The sequence below is a fragment of the Nomascus leucogenys genome, chromosome 16, assembly GCF_006542625.1.
Source record: "Nomascus leucogenys isolate Asia chromosome 16, Asia_NLE_v1, whole genome shotgun sequence".
Lineage (NCBI taxonomy): Eukaryota > Metazoa > Chordata > Mammalia > Primates > Hylobatidae > Nomascus > Nomascus leucogenys.
The window spans coordinates 54,771,611-54,790,498 of record NC_044396.1 but is presented as its reverse complement, the minus strand read 5'-3'; the positions used below and the strand labels follow the sequence as shown (position 1 = coordinate 54,790,498).

Sequence of the window (18,888 nt, the reverse complement as noted above, 5' to 3'; positions counted from 1 at the left end):
TGGAGGCAAGGTCTGCAAGTCTTGCGGCCCTCAGGATCTTTCTCTGTTGGGCTCCAGACCTGAAATATGGCAAATTTGGCTTGAGACCAAAAATGCTCACTGTTTTTCGGCCTCAATCCTTCTCTACCTTCACTGCAAGTCTCAGTTAGGAGTTCAGAGGACGCTATGGTCTGAATGTTTGTGTCCTCCAAAATTTATGATTCAAATCCTAGTTCCCAAGATGATGATGGTACTTGGACCCGGGGCCTTTTGGGAGGTGATTAGGTCATGTGGGCTCTGGGATTAGTGCCCTTACGAAATAGGCCCAAGGGAACCTGTTTGTCCCTTCTACTGTCTGAGGGCACAGTGAAAAAGCTCCATCTATGAGAAAGAGTGCCCTGCTAAAACATTGAATCTGCTGGCACCTTGATCTTGAACATGCTAGCCTCCAGAACTGTGAGAAATAAATTTCTGTTGTTTATAAGTCACCCACTTACAGCATTTTGTTACAGCAGCCTGAACAGATGAAGAGAGAGGGACAGCCAGACCTTCACTGGGTGTGAGGTGGGTGGAGTTATTAGTGGGTCTCTCCTTTGAGTGAAGTTTATCAAGTTCCATTTTTTTCTTCTTAAAAGCAGGTTAAGCAGGGGTGCTGAATCTGGGGTTCCTCAGACTCCCAAGGCATCTGTGGATATAATTCAAGGAGTCTGTGATCTTGGATGAGAAAAATATTTAACATTTTTATTTGCACTAACCTCTTACCACACCTAGCATTTTCTTTACTGTAACTACAGGAAACAAACCACACTAGCCTCAGCAGGACCTGTGACCTGTGACTTTGTCACTAGGAGAAATCACAGATATTTCCATATTGCATAACTACTGCAGACCTTGAAATCTCATTTATGCTCATGATAACTTCAATATTACCTCAGTTGTTAGTCCCATACTAGATCTTGTTATTAAACGTGTTAATAGGTGGAGCGCAGTGTGGCTCATGCCTGTAATCCCAGCACTTTGGGAGGCCGAGAGTGGCGGATCACCTGAGGTCAGGAGTTTGAGACCCGTGTGGCCAACATCGTGAAACCCCGTCTCTACTAAAAATACAAATATTAGCCGGGCATGGTGGCATGCGCCTGTAGTCCCAGCTACTCAGGAGGCTGAGGCAGGAGAATCACTTGAACACGGGAGGCAGAGATTGCAGTGAGCCGAGATCGCGCCACTGCACTCCAGCCTGGGTGACAGAGCGAGACTGTGTCTCAAAAATAACAATAATAACAATAATAATAAACAAATGTGTTAAAGCAGCACTATAATGCCAAAATACCATAAATACCATTATATATGTATGTGAATATGTGTGTATATATATATACACACACATATGTAATCTTTTTTATTTTTTAGAGACAAAGTTTCTCTTGTCACCCACACTGGCGTGTAGTGGCACCATCATGGCTCACTGCAGCCTTGACCTTCCAGGCTCAAGCAATCCTCCCAACTCAGCCTCCTGAGCAGCTGGGACTACAGGCATGTGCCACCATGCCTGGCTAATTTTTTTTTTATTATTTGTAGAGACATAGTCTTCCTGTGTTGCCCAGACTGGTCTCAAACTCCCGGGCTCAAGTGAGCCTTCTGCCTCAGTCTTCCAAAGTGCTGGGATTACAAACGTGCACCACCTCATCCAGCCTATTTTTTTATATTTGCATAAATGTGTGATCAATATAATGGCTTCATTTGTAATCTTACGAACTTCATTTTATGAGCTCAAAAGCATTATCCTGAGAAGGAGTTCATAGGTTTCATTAACCTGTAAAAGGACCATTTCAGATTCTGCAACCTTCATCACATCCTCCAGTCTGTTTTTGATTGTTGTTTTGGGTTGGTTCATGTCACCCTCGGATTTATTTTACTTTTTTTATCAGTAGCAACATAGCACTTAAAACCAAAAGGGGCCTATATGCTTGTCTTCAGGAGTGAAACGAAGACTCTCCTGAGAAGACGGCACTCCACTGCACAGCCAGGCTTGGTGGCAGTGGGGGCTAAGAACCCCAAGGAAGAACATGCATGACCCTTGCCCTCCTTCTGGAAGATCGTCTCAACATTCAGAAGATTTCAGTTAAAAAAATGTCACGTGCTAAATAGAGAGACCAGCAGCCATAGCTTTTGCTGACTGCTCACCCTTCTACAGCTTTATATCATAATCTTGATTATAACCCACAAAGAAAATGGAAGATGTTTGGCCTTTGAAAAAGAACACTCCTCCTTTCACCCATGATGCTAGGCAAGATTACCAGAATTCTGACACTGGAACAGGTAAAAGTCACTGGGTCTATCCAGAGAAAATGAAAGGTCCTACTTTTAAGAAGCTGTAAGAACCCTACCTTTACAATTATTGATGTGCAAAGAGATGTTCATGATAGGTTAAGTAAAATAAGAAAAAGCAAGTTACAAGATAGCATGTTTTATAACATATATACAGAGGGGAGTGAGAAGACAGAGTAAAGACCCTGAAAATATATGTATCAAAATGTCAGTAGAGGTTAATTCTGGAAGTGGGATTACAGGGGATTTTCATCTTTTTATTCCTTTTTGTATTTTTTTAACGATCAGTATGTTTTACCTTTGTTAAAAAAAAATAAGGGAACACAGCTGCGTTCATTTGGTAAAAATCACAATGTTAAGTAACTATATTTTACTGCTACTTGGAACCTTGCAGAGCCACTTAACCACTTAACTGGCTTCTCACCTGTTGAGGAGATAAAAAGAGCAAATGGAGAGTGGAGGAATTTAATTTTTTTTTTTACAAAAATAAATCCCTATAGTGTTATATCATGGACTTTATACAGTGGGCCACATTAGGACCTCCAGATTCTTACTGCACCAAGTAACAACCGGTGTATAGCAGGTGCTCCATCAAGGTGAACTCCCTTTCTTCCTATTACACATTTATTTCCATCTCAAAGCACTCAAGAGAGTGCTTGCTGGTGGCGTGGAATATTTTTCTTCCAGATCTCCATTTCTCTCTTTTTTCTTTTTTTTTCGTTGAGACAGAGTCTCACTCTGTTGCCCAGGCTAGAGTGCAGTGGCACGATCTCGGCTCACTGCAACCTCCGCCTCCCGGGTTCAAGCAATTCTCCTGTCTCAGCTTCCCGAGTAGCTGGGACTACAGGTGCCCGCCACCACGCCTGGCTAAGTTTTGTATTTTTTTAGTAGAGACGGAGTTTCACCATATTGGTCAGGCTGGCCTCGAACTCCTGACCTCAGGTGATCTGCTCGCCTCGGCCTTCCAAAGTGCTGGGATTACAGGCATGAGCCACCACGCCCAGCCACTTCCCATTTCTGTAAGGTAAAAAAAATGTATTTCTTCCTCGCTCTGATTTTTTTTCCTTTTCTACTTTACTAGTTTTTCTAGTTCTCCTTCCTGGGGCTTTCTCCAAGGTATTTTAGATTCTTTTTTTAAAAAAAGGAAAACAAAAAGTACTCTTATAAAAAGGAATATTTTGAAAACTGTAGCTGTCCCTCCAGAACTGAAAGAAACACACATGGACTATTTCAGTTATCTCTCACAGTATAGCAAACCACCCCAAAACCCAATGACACTCCTGTGGACAGAAGCGGGACCGTGGAGTGGAGGGGAGGCAGGAAGTGATGCCTGGGCTGTTCTTCTATTTATTGTTCATGATTCTGTGGGTCAGGGCTTGGTGGGGATGGCTCATCTCTGCTCCATGTGGTGTCAGCTGGGCCTGCGTGACTGGGGATGGCGGGTCCCAGGTGGCCCTGGTCACGTGGCTGGAGTGTTGGTACTGGCTGTTCGTTGGGGTGCCTTAGTTTTCTCCATGTGGCCCTTCTCCTTTCACATGTTCTCTTATTATTCAGTAGTTTAGCCTGGGCTCCTCTGCCTTGTGGCTAGTTTCCAAGAGGATAAACACAGACACTTCAAAGTCTTCTTAAGATCTAGGCATGGAAGTCCCACAGCACTGCCCCAGATTCTCCCGGTCAAAGCAAGTCACAGGCAGGGTCAGCCCAGAATCAAGGGGTAGGGAAACAGACTTTACCTCTTGACGCAGAAATAGCAAAGTCACAGCAGAAAAGGTTACATGGGACAGGAAGGGTTGTGGTGGGCATCTTTAGAAACAATTTTCCCCATAATAGAGTTTAAGATTAAAAAAAAGTTTTTAACGAGCTTAAAAACCATAGTAATTAGTATAATGAAAATAACTAATAATATTCACCAGAGGAGATTTTTTTTTTCTACTCTGGCACTTTCACTTTCTAAATCAGCCCCAGTTTGCCTCTCATCCCCACTCTGCATGCCATGAGGCCAGGACATCCTGAGCACGCACACAGGAAAGAAATCCTTGCCACGCCCTCTGCCAGCATTTCACCACAGGCCTGCCCCCTTCAGCCCGCTTCTTCCTCAGAGGCCCACCCTCAGTTCTCTTCTTTTTTCTCATTATTTTCTTTTCCTGCAGGATTTTATCTACTCCCTTGGCTTCAATTGCCACCTAGACTCTGATGACACCTACATTTTGTTTTTTATTTCTATCTATTGATTTATTTTTGAGACAGGGTGTTGCTGTATTGTACAGTGCTCAGAGTACAGTGCTCGGAGTACAGTGCTCAGCTCACTGCAGCCTTGACCTCCTGGGCTCAAGCAATGCCTCAGCATCCCAAGTAACTGGGACTACAGGCACGCACCACCACACCTGGTTAATTTTCTGATATTTTGTAGAGACAGAGGTCTCCCTATGTTGCCCAGGCTGGTCTCAAACTTTTGAGTTTGAGCAGTCCTCCTGCCTCAGCCTTCCAAAATGCTTGGATTACAGGCATAAGCCATTGCACCCGGCTAAAATTTTAATCTCCAGCCTAGATCTTTCTCTGTTGGGCTCCAGACCTGAAATATGGCATTTTCTTTCTTTCCATCAAAGCCCACTACCTCTCTGTGGCCCTCTTCTATTTCATACAGTGAATCAAGCCAGAAACCTGGCAGTTCTCAATACTACCCTCTTCCTTATGTCTACATCCAATCAATTACCGAATCCTGCTTGCTCTTGGCATCTCTATTCCATCCTCTCCAGACCTGCCACCATTTCTTAGTTTAGCCCAGCATCATCTTTGCTGCTTGCAAAAGCCTTCTCAATGGCGACAGACCCTCACTCCTCTGGTCTATTCTCCATGCTGGGCCAGAATGAGCTTCCTATACCATCATCCCTGTTATAACCTGTCAGCAAGTCCCCCTTCTCCTTAGGATAAAAGTTCCACTTCTACATTCCTTAGCATGGCATGCAAAGGCACTTCATGTTCTGGGCTGCTTTCCTTAATAGCCTAAGTTCCTCATCCTGCCTCTCAGATCTGTGATCCAGACAATTTCCAGGGCATCCTAAATCCCCAAGGCTCTCTCCAGTCTCCACCTCTATCCCTTTACTTCCCCAGCTTACAGATCAAATGGGAGAAGCCTTCCCTGACCCTTCCCTAGGCACCGGCAGGTACTTATCTTAGCATTTGTCAGAGTCTATAGTGACAGCTGGCTCTCCTATTTACTTCTCCCACTATACTGGAAGCTCCTTCAACACTGGAACAGTGTCATTTTTATGGTTTTTCCTCAGTGTTCAGCTAATACCTGGCATATGGTGGGGCAACAAATGGATGAATGGTGATGAGACCCACTGACTGCAAGGAGCAAAGAGAAGATGTCTCGTCGGTACAATGTGTTCTAACATTTGTAACTGACCTGAGAAATCTTTACATGTCGGCTCCCCTCTCACTTCCTTCATTATTCTGATCTAAGGAGAAACCAGTACCATCAGCAGGAAGGGTCAGCATCTATCTGAGGTACTACTTACTACTGCCCAAGAGCTTTCTTTTACTCATGCTACATTAGTTTGTTCTCACGCTGATATAAAGAACTGCCCGAGACTGGGTAATCTGTAAAGGAAAGAGGTTTAATTGACTCATAGTCCTGCATGGCTGGGAAGGCCTCATGAAACTTACAATCATGGTGGAAGGGGAAGAGGCACAGAGCACAAGCAAGAGCAGGGAAAACCGCCTTATAAAACCATCAGATCTCATGAGAACTTACTCACTATCACTAGAATAGCATGGGGGAAACTGCCCTGATGATCCAGTCGCCTCCCATCTGATCCCCCGTCGACAAGTGGGGATTATGGGGATTACAATTCAAGGTGAGATTTGGGGACAGAGCCAAGCCACATCCAAACCATATACACGCCCAAGATGACAGTTTTCCATGTCTGACCCTGCAATGACACAAGCTAAGGGAAAGGCATAGAAGGACCCACACTTCCACCTAGGCGTTTGCACATATCCTGTCTGTAACTCCAGTGGGTCTTCAGAGACAATCTACAATTACTTTCTCCAATAAAAAAAAAAAATCTTGAGTGCTTCGTATAGAACAGATACTGGATCAAAAAGATGATTATAGGCTGGGTGTGGTGGCTCATGCCTGTAATCTAAGCACTTTGGGAGGCCAAGACAGGAGAACTGCTTGAGCCTGGGAGTTCAAGACCAGCCTGGTCAACATAGTGAGACCTAAGCTCTACAAATAATAAAAAAATAAAAATAAAAAAAAATCAGCCAAGGCTGGGTGCAGCGGCTCACGCCTGTTAATCCCAGCACTTTGGGAGGCCAAGGCAGGTGGATCACTTGAGGTCAGGAGTTCAAGACCAGCCTGGCCAACATGTGAAACCCTGTCTCTACTAAAAATACAAAAATTAGCTAGGTGTGGTGGCAGGTGCCTGTAATGCCAGCTACTCGGAGGCTGAGGCAGGAGAATCACTTGAACCCAGGAGGCGGAGGTTGCAGTGAGCTGAGATTGTGCCACTGCACTCCAGCCTGGGCAACAGAGTGAGACTCTGTCTCAAAAAAAAAAAAAAAAATCAGCCAAGTGTGGTAGCACACACCTGTAGTCTCAACTACTCAGAAGGCAAGGGTGGGAGGATCATTTGAGCAGAGGAGGCTAAGGGTTCAGTGAATTGTGATCACCCCACTGCACTCCACCCTGGGTGACAGTGCAAGACCCTAGTTCAAAAGTATAGATGATTATACATGATCACCATCTCAGGAGTTCAGATCTGGATGGAGCATGGGCAGGATTCAGTATCGTAAAAACTGTTTCTTGCAAAATAACTAATCCACTCCCAGCATGAAGGTGTGGACAATGTACGCTGAGAGCAAAGAAGAACCATCAATTCATCCTGGCGTTATGAAGGAAGCCTTCAACAAAGTGACAGTGGTACAAAGACCTTGAAAGCCAAGAAGGCAAAGGGGGCCTTCAGGGATGCAAATGTACATTTTTTTTTTTTTTTTTTTTTTTCGAGACAGAGTCTCGCCCTGTTGCCCAGGCTGGAGTGCAGTGGCACGATCTCGGCTCACTGCAAGCTCCGCCTCCCGGGTTCACACCATTCTCCTGCCTCAGCCTCCCGAGTAGCTGGGACTACAGGCACCTGCCACTGTGCCCGGCTAATTTTTTTTGGTATTTTTTAGTAGAGACGGGGTTTCACCGTGGTCTCAATCTCCTGACCTCGTGATCCGCCTGCCTCAGCCTCCCAAAGTGCTGGGATTACAGGCGTGAGCCACCGCGCCCGGCTGCAAATGTACATTTCTTGTACATGGCCTCCCCTTGCACTTTAAAGAAAATCCCCATTTCGGCCGGGCACGGTGGCTCATGCCTGTAATCCCAGCACTTTGGGAGGCCGAGGCAGGCAGATCACGAGGTCAAGAGACTGAGACCATCCTGGCCAACATGGTGTAACCCCGTCTGTACTAAAAATACAAAAATTAGCTGGGCATGGTGGCGCACGCCTGTAGTCCCGGCTACGCAGGAGGCTGAGGCAGGAGAATTGATTGAACCTGGGAGATGGAGGTTTCAGTGAGCCAAGATCGCGCCACTGCACTCCAGGCTGGTGAAAGAGCAAGACTCCGTCTGAAGAAACAAAAAAAAAAGAAAAGAAAATCCCCATTTCAAACCATGACCTATAACTTCCTCAGTAGTCTAGCTCCTCCTGCCTTACTTTCCAACCTTATCCCCTCCCACTCTCCCTGACACCCTCTGCACCTCCAGCCACATTGCACCCCACGGGGCCAGCTCCTTCCTGCTGTAAGACAGACTTAGCTACTCCCTCTACTTAGGTGCATTTGCCCGGGATCCTCCTATCCTCTCGTGAGGTTCTCAGCTTAAACATCTCCTTGGAGCAAGCTTCTCCTATATCTCATACCAAACCAGTTGCCCAGTCACAGTCTTATCACCCTGTTACAATTTGGTGCACTGCAGTCAACTTACCCACCTTCATGGTACTTTTGTGTGTGTGTGTGTGTGTGTGTGTGTCTGTGTGTGTATATTCGACGTGTACTTATCTTTGCCTCCCCTGGCCTGTCTTGTTCACTACTACTGTCCCTGGAACAGTGCCTGGAACACATAGTAGATGCTCAACAAATAGTTGTCGAATGGAGTGGATAAACGAACAAAGGCATGTGCAACATAGTGTTTCCTGAATGAGGATGTGGCACTGAGACATGAAAATGCACCATATGTTTGAGGAACAGCAAGCGGTTTGCTGTGGCTGTGGGCAAGGGTAAGTCTGGGTGGAAAACGAGGTGGGGAGGGTTGGGAGAGTCCTATAGTTGGAGGCGGACTGGATAGCTCAGAACTGAATGGCCTTTCATCTCCTGGCAACAGGAGCCATGGATCATTTTTAAGGAGAGAATGTTATGATTGGATCATGACTTTTAAAAAGCCATTCCAGTCACAGTGTGGACTTGGGCAGTGGAAAATAAGCGGGAGTGTGGGTGGAGGTTGGGTGGGGGGATTTCAGATTGTTTAATCCGAGCAAGACTTGATGACAGACTGATCTAGTGCAACATTTGGAGAGTAGAAATGGAAAGTGAGAACAGAGACATTTCTGAGGCAAAACTGCTGGGTCCTGGGGACCAATCAGATCCAGGGCTTTGAGAAAGAAGGTGAAGGCTGGAAGGAGACAAGGCATGCATCCGGGAAGGAGTAGAAACAGCAATTCTAGTTTTGGATATGTTGAGTCTGAGGAGCCCGGGAAACATCTTTCTCTGAATCTCTAGGAATTGTGCCACCACCACACTGTTCCTCCTACCCCTTTTCTCTTTTCTTTCCTGTTTTGAATCACTCTCACAAGACCGCTCCCTGCTTCTCAACCCGCTGGGGAACCAGGACAGCAGGCCCCACATTCCTGAGGAAGGGACAGGGTTCTGGCCTGGAGGGTCTGGCAGAAGCCACCCCAGGGCAGAGCCCGACAGGAAGGAAGGTAGGCCTGCCGGAGGGGCATACAGGAGCTTCCTCTCCTGCCACAGTGTCCAGGGCCAGCTGCTCCAGCCCTCAGGCTGGGTCAACAGGATGGGACAGCCCAGGCGGAAGGAAGCCTGTGGTGAGGGACACCCCGCAGACAGAAGCAGGGACATGGGGTGGGGAGAGGCAGGAAGAGCTGCCGGGCTGCTGAGCTGGCGCCTCTCCAGCAGACTCAGGAGGGGCGGTGACAGGAGGCCATTCCGTCCTCATCCCCGCAGCCCTGGGCCTCTCTGGTCCTGGCCAACAGTATTATTATCATTATTATTGCTGTTGTTCGCTAGCCTGGGCCTTAGATATATTAGAAAAAAACCATCGGAAGATACGCATAGCATTGGCAGTTTCTAAAACAATTAATTCCCTTCCTATGTTCATTCTGTGATTATTGGGATAGAAATGCTATTTGCATTACCAGCCTTTCATTCAGTTATAGAGACGTGAGTGCTCACAGAAGAGACTGATTTTTGCCTTAAATTCAGCCTGTCCAAATCGGATAAGATCTCTGATTTGCTTTAAGCCCCGTTATCACTGCCTTCCTCTCCAACAACAGCTGCTGTGATCGCGCACAAATGGCCAAACGGGGGCAAATCCGTGCCAAAGCAGGGGCATGGGCTTTCCTGATCAGGAGGCCCAGCCCCAGCCCCCGGGCGCAAAACACGGGCGGCTTCCTTTCAGAAACCCAGCCTGCCTCCCACCAGCTGGAGTGGGTGGGTGGGGCGGTAGTGGTGCCAGTTTCAGGGGACGGCCGGCAAACCCACCTCCAGGCGTGCTCCAGCGGGAGCCTGAAGACCCTAGGAGAACCCTCCCCACAAGCGGCTTCCAGGCAGGACGTTTCCAGAGGTCTTGGTCCAGGGGTGGGGGTGAGGTGGGGTCTACCTTTGAAACAGCTACAATTTAAACTTCAGCTACACCGAGCTCAAACTCGATTCCGCAGCCGAGTGTCGGCGGCAGAGAAGGATAAAAACTCAGGTCTACGGCTCCCCACCACGCCCCTGGTCCGGTCCTCGGGGCTTCCAGGAGTCCTCACGCCATCCTCTGGGTTGCCCAGGAGGAAGGATGGGCGGGGCGGGCAGGCGCTGCGGGCGCTGCAGATGGGGAGGGCGAGCCCGCGACACGGCGTGAGCGGGGGAGGGGCGCGCGAGCAGGTGTCGGCTCCGTGACAGGGTCCCCCATCCCGCGCCCCACTGCTCCCCAAGGCTTAGCGAGGCAAAACCCAGCAAATGCTTCAGAAATGCAGCTCAGCCGGTCACCGGGTTCTGCTTCCTCATCAGCCGCTCAAGAGGATGGCGCTTCCAATGCAAATCTCTTGGCTCCGGCCCCTTGGCTGGCAGCCGCCGCGTCCCCCGCCTGCCTGGCGTCCCGCCCACTCCGTGGCGGGCTGAGACGAGGCCCGGCGCGGAAGGGACGGGGCGGAGCGGGCATCCCTCCCCACCCCCCACGTGGGGCCGGCCCGCCGCAGTGCCGGGGCGCGCTGCCGTCGCCGCGCCTCCCCGGCCGCGGCACCGCCTCTCTAGGCAGGGGCGGGGGACGAGGGGCAAGGAGTGGGCGAGGAGTGGACAAGGGGTGGGCGAGGGGCGGGGGGCGTCACTCAATCAGGTGGCCTCTGGAGTTCCCTGGGGCAGGGCCGAGGGAACACGCTGCCGGGGATTGTGTACACGCTCCACTGACACCAGCTTCACGCTGCCGGGCAGTCGCTGATCACGCGTGGCCCCGCGAGCCCATTGGCCGGCGCCTCACACACCTTTGCCGTTGATTGGCCGGCCTCAGGCTCCGCCCCCGCCCCCGCCCGCGGCGCGGGGCAGGCTGAGCGGCTACCTGAATGGGGAGGGGGCAGACGGCGCTGAGCGCGGTGGCGGCGGGAGCGTCGTCGAGTGTCTCCGGGCGCCCGTCTGTGGCCAGGCAGTCAGCAGCCTAGCAGCCAGTCAGCTTGCCGCCGGCGGCCAAGCAGCCAACCATGCTCAACTTCGGTGCCTCTCTCCAGCAGACTGCGGTAAGTCATTTGGGGATGCCCCTGTGCTTCCTCGCCTGGTCTTGTCTGGGGGGCCAAAGGGGGCGCGAACCCCGAGCCCCTGACATCAGCCATGCCTGAGAATCGGGGCTGCAGCGGAGTCGTGGGGAAGGAAAGGGCTTCCTGCCTGCAGACTATGGGGATTAGTGAGGGCGTGTGTGTTGGGGAGGGGGTCGAACCAGGGGGCTGGGATCTTGAGACGGGGACAGGGGTCTTGCTCTAGATGTACTGAGGAGGGGAAGGGACCACTCCGCATGGAGACCCGAGAGGGCTGGTGAGGAGGAGGATGACGAGCGGGGGAGGAGTGGGGAGGGGGCCGTTGCCCTGCAGCGAGGTTGGGGTACGGTGTGGAAGGGGAGTCGCGGGAGGGACAAGGGGGCTACCCTCACCTGGCACCGAGGAGAGATGCCCGGTCTGGCTCAGGAACGCGAGCCAGGGTAGGAAGGGGCTGCTCGCAAGCACTCGGGAGGCGGGGTGTCCACAGGAGAGGCGAGTGGGCTACCCGTCCTGGGGGTCTGAACCCACGCTTGGAAGACGGGGGCTGCTCAGCAGATAGCTCGGGGCTGGGGGAAGGGGCGCCTGTCGTCGGCGCGGGGGGATGACACGAGGGTCCGCCGACCGCCCTGGAGAACGACTTGCTCCCCCAGACGTCTGGAGGGGGACTCTTACCCCAGGGGCAGGTGGCCGCCTTCTGACGACTCCTTGGAAGAGGCGGGAGGGTGGGAAGCGGGACCCAGCAGCTGGGGCGGGAAGGTGGGCGGGGGGAGCTGGGCCGCGAGACGCGGGGGCCGCGCGTCTGGAGCCGGGGCCTGTGGGGGCTGCACGTCTGGGAACCCGTGGAGACGCGCGGCGGGAGGGGCCTGGAGCTGCCGGAAGCCACGGGGAGGGGGCGCTGCGTCTGCAGGGAGAGACGGGGTGGTCTGAGGTCCCGTGGGCCGCGTGGGCGGGAAGTGCCGAGGGCTCGGCCGGGTTCCCGGGGGCTGCCGGCGGGAGGAGGGCGGCGGCCGGGTTTCCGCGGGGACCTGGCTCCTCCTCCCGCATCTGAGGCGGAGGCCGGGGGTGGGCCGGGAGCGGGTGCGCCCGGGGAGCTTCTCGTCCCCGAGTGACCCAGCCCCGGCCTCCGCCAGGGGCGGGAGCGAGGCCCGGCTCCGCTGTCGGTTCCTAAGGGAACGGCGGCTCGCGGGGAGCTGGAAGGGGCGGGCGCCTCCCGGAGCCTGGCGCCCGCAGCCCCGCCCCTCTCCGCGGGCCCGGCGCGCACGGCCGGGCGGTTGGCGGCGGCGCCCGCGGCCCCTCCCCCGGGTCGGGCGCGGGCGGGGGCCCGCAGGCTCAGGAAGTAGGGGAAAGGTGACGGCGCGGCAATTCCCAGTTCACGTTTCCTGCGCCTCTCGGAGCAGCCGCTGATCACGCTTTGTTCACATGCCTCGCCCCCTCCTCGCCCACGCCCCCGCCGCGGGCCGCACAGCCAATCCGGGCTCGGGCCGCCGAGCCGGCCGGCCAATGGCGGGGGCAGCGGCGCGGGGACGTGCGAGTGGCGAGGAATGTTCCCAGTGACTCACCCGCGAGCCCCATTGAGGTTAGGGCGGCCCCATCCGTCGGTCCCCGCCAGCTAGGATCTCCCCCGCCGTCCGCCCCCGCCCCTCGTCTGCCTCCCCCGCCCGCGCCTCCGCCCGCGCTTCCCTTTCCTGCCTCCAGCCCCACTCCCTTTCCTCCCCTCCCTGTTTCCCTTCCTGTCCTTCCCAGCTCACGCTCTCCTTCCCTGCCGCCTGCCTTTCTTTTTTCCTTTCTTTGCATTGGCGTCTTGGGGCTGTTACACACACGCGCGCTGTCCATTGCAGCTTACATAAAGGCGGGCGCGATTATGCAATTGCATTGTTAGCGATATTTCAAGAGCAATGGCTCGTTTTCTTAGGATTTCAACACGAAGGCATCATGCATTTTTGAAAAACTAGTATTGAGAATAATACCTTGCAACGTAAAGAAGGTTTTTTGGTATTTTTACACAATCTCTACTTTGACCAAACAAGTCTGGACAGTTTTTTTTTAATGGAAAATAGGAGAAATGGTGAGTAGTACCATTTTTTTTAGCGTAGTTCAAAGAACTTTACTATAAAACATTAGGTATGAGTTCTACAAATAAGTGCAAAACGTGTGCTGTTATTTTGTCATCAAGCAGTTCTTTAAGGAATTAAAATAGATTCTACTTTGATTATGCTGACTTTTTAAAGTCGGTTTTTGCAAATTCCAAGTAGAATATTAAATTTTTTGATTATCCAGTTTTTAGTAATATTGCATTAGCTATGTTGTAGTTATGTATGGCAAACCATTGTGTCAAATAGATTCAGTAAATGGGAGTACAAATATGAAGAGATTGAAAGTTAATCAAAATAAACAATTTTTTTCTAAGTATTTCACTTGATTTTTCTTTACCATAATCAAATAATCAAATAATTTTAGATCTTAAATAATACAATTTTAACTTGAAAGATACCCTGAGGATCCCTTATCTTTTGATTTTTATCCCAAAGTGCAAAGTGACTTTCCAAAGATCAGACCCATAACAACAGGCCAGAGCTCTACTACATTTTGTCTTTATTAGAAGGTTTTGGCTATTTTTATTTTCTATCAGCAATTTGTACCTCAAAAGACCTCATACCGTACCTGTAATATTTAAAAAGATCAATTTTTCGCAGCACCCTCCCTTAGTTATTTTGTCCGACTCCAGTTGCAGGTAGCTACTCTGGAAAGTCTATATAAAACAGTTTTTTTCTTCTTAGCCAAATACTTTTTTTGGATCACAAATGCATTGATAATTTTCATCTTAGTCCCCTTAATGGTAATAGGTGTGCCTCTTTCCCATGAACGGATATCGCTATATCAGTGTTAAAGTCTAAATGTTAAGAGAAAGAATGAGGAAGATTTTATTGCCTCTACTGTGAGTTTTGGGTTACCTACCTAACAAGTGTAGCTGAACTTCCTTAGTATCATAGTAAGTGTGAGAGGAAAATTATTTCTGATTTTAATTTGGAAAGGTGTGTGAGTTGTAAAAAAAAAAATAATAGTAATATTTACTTATTTTTCTGTGTGTCATTTGGATGACAAAAAATATGCTTATAAGCGTTCCTCTTTTGTTTTTATAGGAGGAAAGAATGGAAATGATTTCTGAAAGGCCAAAAGAGAGTATGTATTCCTGGAACAAAACTGCAGAAAAAAGTGATTTTGAAGCTGTAGAAGCACTTATGTCAATGAGCTGCAGTTGGAAGTCTGATTTTAAGAAATACGTTGAAAACAGACCTGTTACCCCAGTATCTGATTTGTCAGAGGAAGAGAATCTGCTTCCGGGAACACCTGATTTTCATACAATCCCAGCATTTGTAAGTATTACTGTTTTTAAGATAGATGTAAATTATGTAATTTCTTAAAATTTACATAATAAACTGTAGATTTCTCATGCTTATATATTTCTCTTTTCTTTAGTGTTTGACTCCACCTTACAGTCCTTCTGACTTTGAACCCTCTCAAGTGTCAAATCTGATGGCACCAGCGCCATCTACTGTACACTTCAAGTCACTCTCAGATACTGCCAAACCTCACATTGCTGCACCTTTCAAAGAGGAAGAAAAGAGCCCAGTATCTGCCCCCAAACTCCCCAAAGCTCAGGCAACAAGTGTGATTCGTCATACAGCTGATGCCCAGCTATGTAACCACCAGTCCTGCCCAGTGAAAGCAGCCAGCATCCTCAACTATCAGGACAATTCTTTTAGAAGAAGAACCCACCTAAATGTTGAGGCTGCAAGAAAGAACATACCATGTGCCGCTGTGTCACCAAACAGATCCAAATGTGAGAGAAACACAGTGGCAGATGTTGATGAGAAAGCAAGTGCTGCACTTTATGACTTTTCCGTGCCTTCCTCAGAGACGGTCATCTGCAGGTCTCAGCCAGCGCCTGTGTCCCCACAACAGAAGTCAGTGTTGGTCTCTCCACCTGCAGTATCTGCAGGGGGAGTGCCACCTATGCCGGTCATCTGCCAGATGGTTCCCCTTCCTGCCAACAACCCTGTCGTGACAACAGTCGTTCCCAGCACTCCTCCCAGCCAGCCACCAGCCGTTTGCCCCCCTGTTGTGTTCATGGGCACACAAGTCCCCAAAGGCGCTGTCATGTTTGTGGTACCCCAGCCTGTTGTGCAGAGTTCAAAGCCTCCAGTGGTGAGCCCGAATGGCACCAGACTCTCTCCCATTGCCCCTGCTCCTGGGTTTTCCCCTTCAGCAGCAAAAGTCACTCCTCAGATTGATTCATCAAGGATAAGGAGTCACATCTGTAGCCACCCAGGATGTGGCAAGACATACTTTAAAAGTTCCCATCTGAAGGCCCACACGAGGACACACACAGGTACCAGCCACTTCTTACTTATGTCTTTAGTGTTTAAATGAAGAGGTTTTGGCTGTGATCACACATTTAAACCCAGGATGATAAGGAATAACTTGCCTTAGCTAGTTTAGAGGATGGTATTTACCAGTGCAAGGTCCTCCAAAAGACTTAATTGGAGGCCGCTCACGAGTGCCATAATCCTTGCACTTTAGGAGACCAAGGTGGGAGGATTGTTTGAGCATAGGAATTCAAAACCAGCCTGTGCGACATACTGAGACCTCATCTCTACAAATAATTTAAAAATAAGTATGTAAACACTTTATTGATGTGCTTTTGTTTCAGTCTCTCAAATGATGATTCTGTAGATGTCTGAGTAGTTACTTTAATAAGGCATCTTTAAAGTCTTTGAATCATAGTTGAAGTCAGGAAGTCTTTTCATTTTTGGCTTTTTTTAAGGGATGAGGTCTTGCTCTGTTGCCCAAACTGGTCTCAAACTTCTGGGCTCAAGCTATCCTCCTGCCCCAGCCTTCTGAGTAGTTGGGACTACAGGTGCATACTACCCCACCTGGCTGCCTTATTTCATGAGGGGAAGAGTTTTGTAAATGTGATCGAGTGACAAGTTGAAATTGGAGCAATACATATCTCATATTCATTTGACAGTTTGATTTATTAGCTTTTATTATTTAAAATGTATCTTCTCATATACTTTTAGATAGAATTGAACATATAATTTATAGCAATCTTATGCATAACAATGATTTGTATGTCTTTGTTTTAGGAGAAAAGCCTTTCAGCTGTAGCTGGAAAGGTTGTGAAAGGAGGTTTGCCCGTTCTGATGAACTGTCCAGACACAGGCGAACCCACACGGGTGAGAAGAAATTTGCGTGCCCCATGTGTGACCGGCGGTTCATGAGGAGTGACCATTTGACCAAGCATGCCCGGCGCCATCTGTCAGCCAAGAAGCTACCAAACTGGCAGATGGAAGTGAGCAAGTTAAATGACATTGCTCTACCTCCAACCCCTGCTCCCACACAGTGACAGACCGGAAAGTGAAGAGTCAGAACTAACTTTGGTCTCAGCGGGAGCCAGTGGTGATGTAAAAATGCTTCCACTGCAAGTCTGTGGCCCCACAACGTGGGCTTAAAGCAGAAGCTCCACAGCCTGGCGCGAAGGCCCCGCCTGGGTTGGGTGACTAAAAGGGCTTCGGCCACAGGCAGGTCACAGAAAGGCAGGTTTCATTTCTTATCACATAAGAGAGATGAGAAAGCTTTTATTCCTTTGAATATTTTTTGAAGGTTTCAGATGAGGTCAACACAGGTAGCACAGATTTTGAATCTGTGTGCATATTTGTTACTTTACTTTTGCTGTTTATACTTGAGACCAACTTTTCAATGTGATTCTTCTAAAGCACTGGTTTCAAGAATATGGAGGCTGGAAGGAAATAAACATTACGGTACAGACATGGAGATGTAAAATCAGTTTGTATTATTACAAATATTGTCATCTTTTTCTAGAGTTATCTTCTTTATTACTCCTAGTCTTTCTAGTCAACATCGTGGATGTAGTGATTAAATATATCTAGAACTATCATTTTTACACTATTGTGAATATTTGGAATTGAACGACTGTATATTGCTAAGAGGGCCCAAAGAATTGGAATCCTCCTTAATTTAATTGCTTTGAAGCATAGCTACAATTTGTTTTTGCATTTTTGTTTTGAAAGTTTAACAAATGACTGTATCTAGGCATTTCATTATGCTTTGAACTTTAGTTTGCCTGCAGTTTCTTGTGTAGATTTGAAAATTGTATACCAATGTGTTTTCTGTAGACTCTAAGATATACTGCACTTTGTTTAGAAAAAAAATCTGAAGATGAAATATATATTGTAAAGAAGGGATATTAAGAATCTTAGATAACTTCTTGAAAAAGATGGCTTATGTCATCAGTAAAGTACCTTTATGTTATGAGGATATAATGTGTGCTTTATTGAATTAGAAAATTAGTGACCATTATTCACAGGTGGACAAATGTTGTCCTGTTAATTTATAGGAGTTTTTTGGGGATGTGGAGGTAGTTGGGTAGGAAAATTATTAGAACATTCACTTTTGTTAACAGTATTTCTCTTTTATTCTGTTATATAGTGGATGATATACACAGTGGCAAAACAAGTAAATTGCTTCAAATATATAGTGAAAAACATCACTATATCTTCCCATTTAACATTGTTTTTGTATATTGGGTGTAGATTTCTGACATCAAAACTTGGACCCTTGGAAAACAAAAGTTTTAATTAAAAAAAATCCTTGTGACTTACAATTTGCACAATATTTCTTTTGTTGTACTTTATATCTTGTTTACAATAAAGAATTTCCTTTGGTATATAGAATGGTCATTGCATTTCTTAAAAACCATTCTCAACTCTCACCTTGACATTGATCATTTATATTATCCAAGGACTTAGTGTCTGAATTTCTCTAAGGGTCTCATTCAAATTTAGAACTGTAGGAGTATGTCTTTAACATGAATCCATTAAGAGAGTGTACAAAGTGAGGCCAAATATCTATTTGGTGAGGTAATATGTGAACCAGCCAGTTCTAAGAAAACACATTTAATTTTTAAACATTGTTTTTTATTTTTCAAGACGCAGTTTCACTCTGTCGCCCAGGCTGGAGTGCAGTGGCATGATCTCAGCTCACTACAACCTCTGCCTCCCAGATTCAAGTGATTCTCCTACCTCAGCCTCCAGAGTAGCTGGGATTACAGGTGTGCGCCACCATGCCCGGCTGATTTTTATATTAGTAGAGATGGGGTTTTGCCATGTTGGCCAGGCTGGTCTCAAACTCCTGACCTCAAGTGATCCGCCCATCTTGGCCTCCCAAAGTGCTAATTTTTAAACATTCTTGAATATTTTGATGATTTGGGGTTGAAATATAGCCCCAGCTCTCAACAAAATCTTTTTTTTTTTTTTTTTTTTTTTTTTACATTCTGTTTTTTTTAAATTTTATTATTATTATACTTTAAGTTTTAGGGTACATGTGCACAATGTGCAGGTTTGTTACATATGTATCCATGTGCCATGTTGGTGTGCTGCACCCATTAACTTGTCATTTAGCATTAGGTGTATCTCCTAATGCTGTCCCTCCCCCCCCCCGACCCCACAACAGTCCCCGGAGTGTGATGTTCCCCTTCCTGTGTCCATGT

The 18,888-nt window shown here is 48.1% G+C and overlaps 1 protein-coding gene and 1 long non-coding RNA gene across 2 annotated transcripts in view; one reads left to right on the top strand and one right to left on the bottom strand.

Annotated features, from left to right (window-relative positions):
* LOC105739975 overlaps nt 1-10,610 on the bottom strand; it is a 30,016-nt gene extending 19,406 nt beyond the window's left edge. The window contains exons 1-2 of the long non-coding RNA XR_001115977.2: nt 10,072-10,610; nt 528-664 (exon numbers count right to left, since the gene is read on the bottom strand). This is a non-coding gene — a long non-coding RNA (uncharacterized LOC105739975). The remainder of the gene's footprint in view (nt 1-527; nt 665-10,071) is intronic.
* Nucleotides 10,611-11,107: 497 nt separating this feature from the next.
* On the top strand, nt 11,108-18,069 carry KLF10 (Kruppel like factor 10). Its single transcript, XM_003256077.3, has 4 exons — nt 11,108-11,303; nt 14,459-14,692; nt 14,796-15,708; nt 16,466-18,069. The coding sequence occupies exons 1-4, from the start codon at nt 11,268-11,270 to the stop codon at nt 16,723-16,725; spliced, it is 1,443 nt and encodes a 480-aa protein (XP_003256125.1). The 5' UTR covers nt 11,108-11,267; the 3' UTR covers nt 16,726-18,069.
* Nucleotides 18,070-18,888: the final 819 nt, after the last annotated feature.

Excerpts from the sequence above, each read along its gene's own strand:
- KLF10 (XM_003256077.3), top strand. The coding sequence starts at position 11,268 with ATGCTCAACTTCGGTGCCTCTCTCCAGCAGACTGCG. Across the intron at positions 14,693-14,795 it reads TTCATACAATCCCAGCATTT|TGTTTGACTCCACCTTACAG; the intron begins GTAAGTATTACT and ends TCTTTTCTTTAG. Across the intron at positions 15,709-16,465 it reads CCACACGAGGACACACACAG|GAGAAAAGCCTTTCAGCTGT; the intron begins GTACCAGCCACT and ends TCTTTGTTTTAG.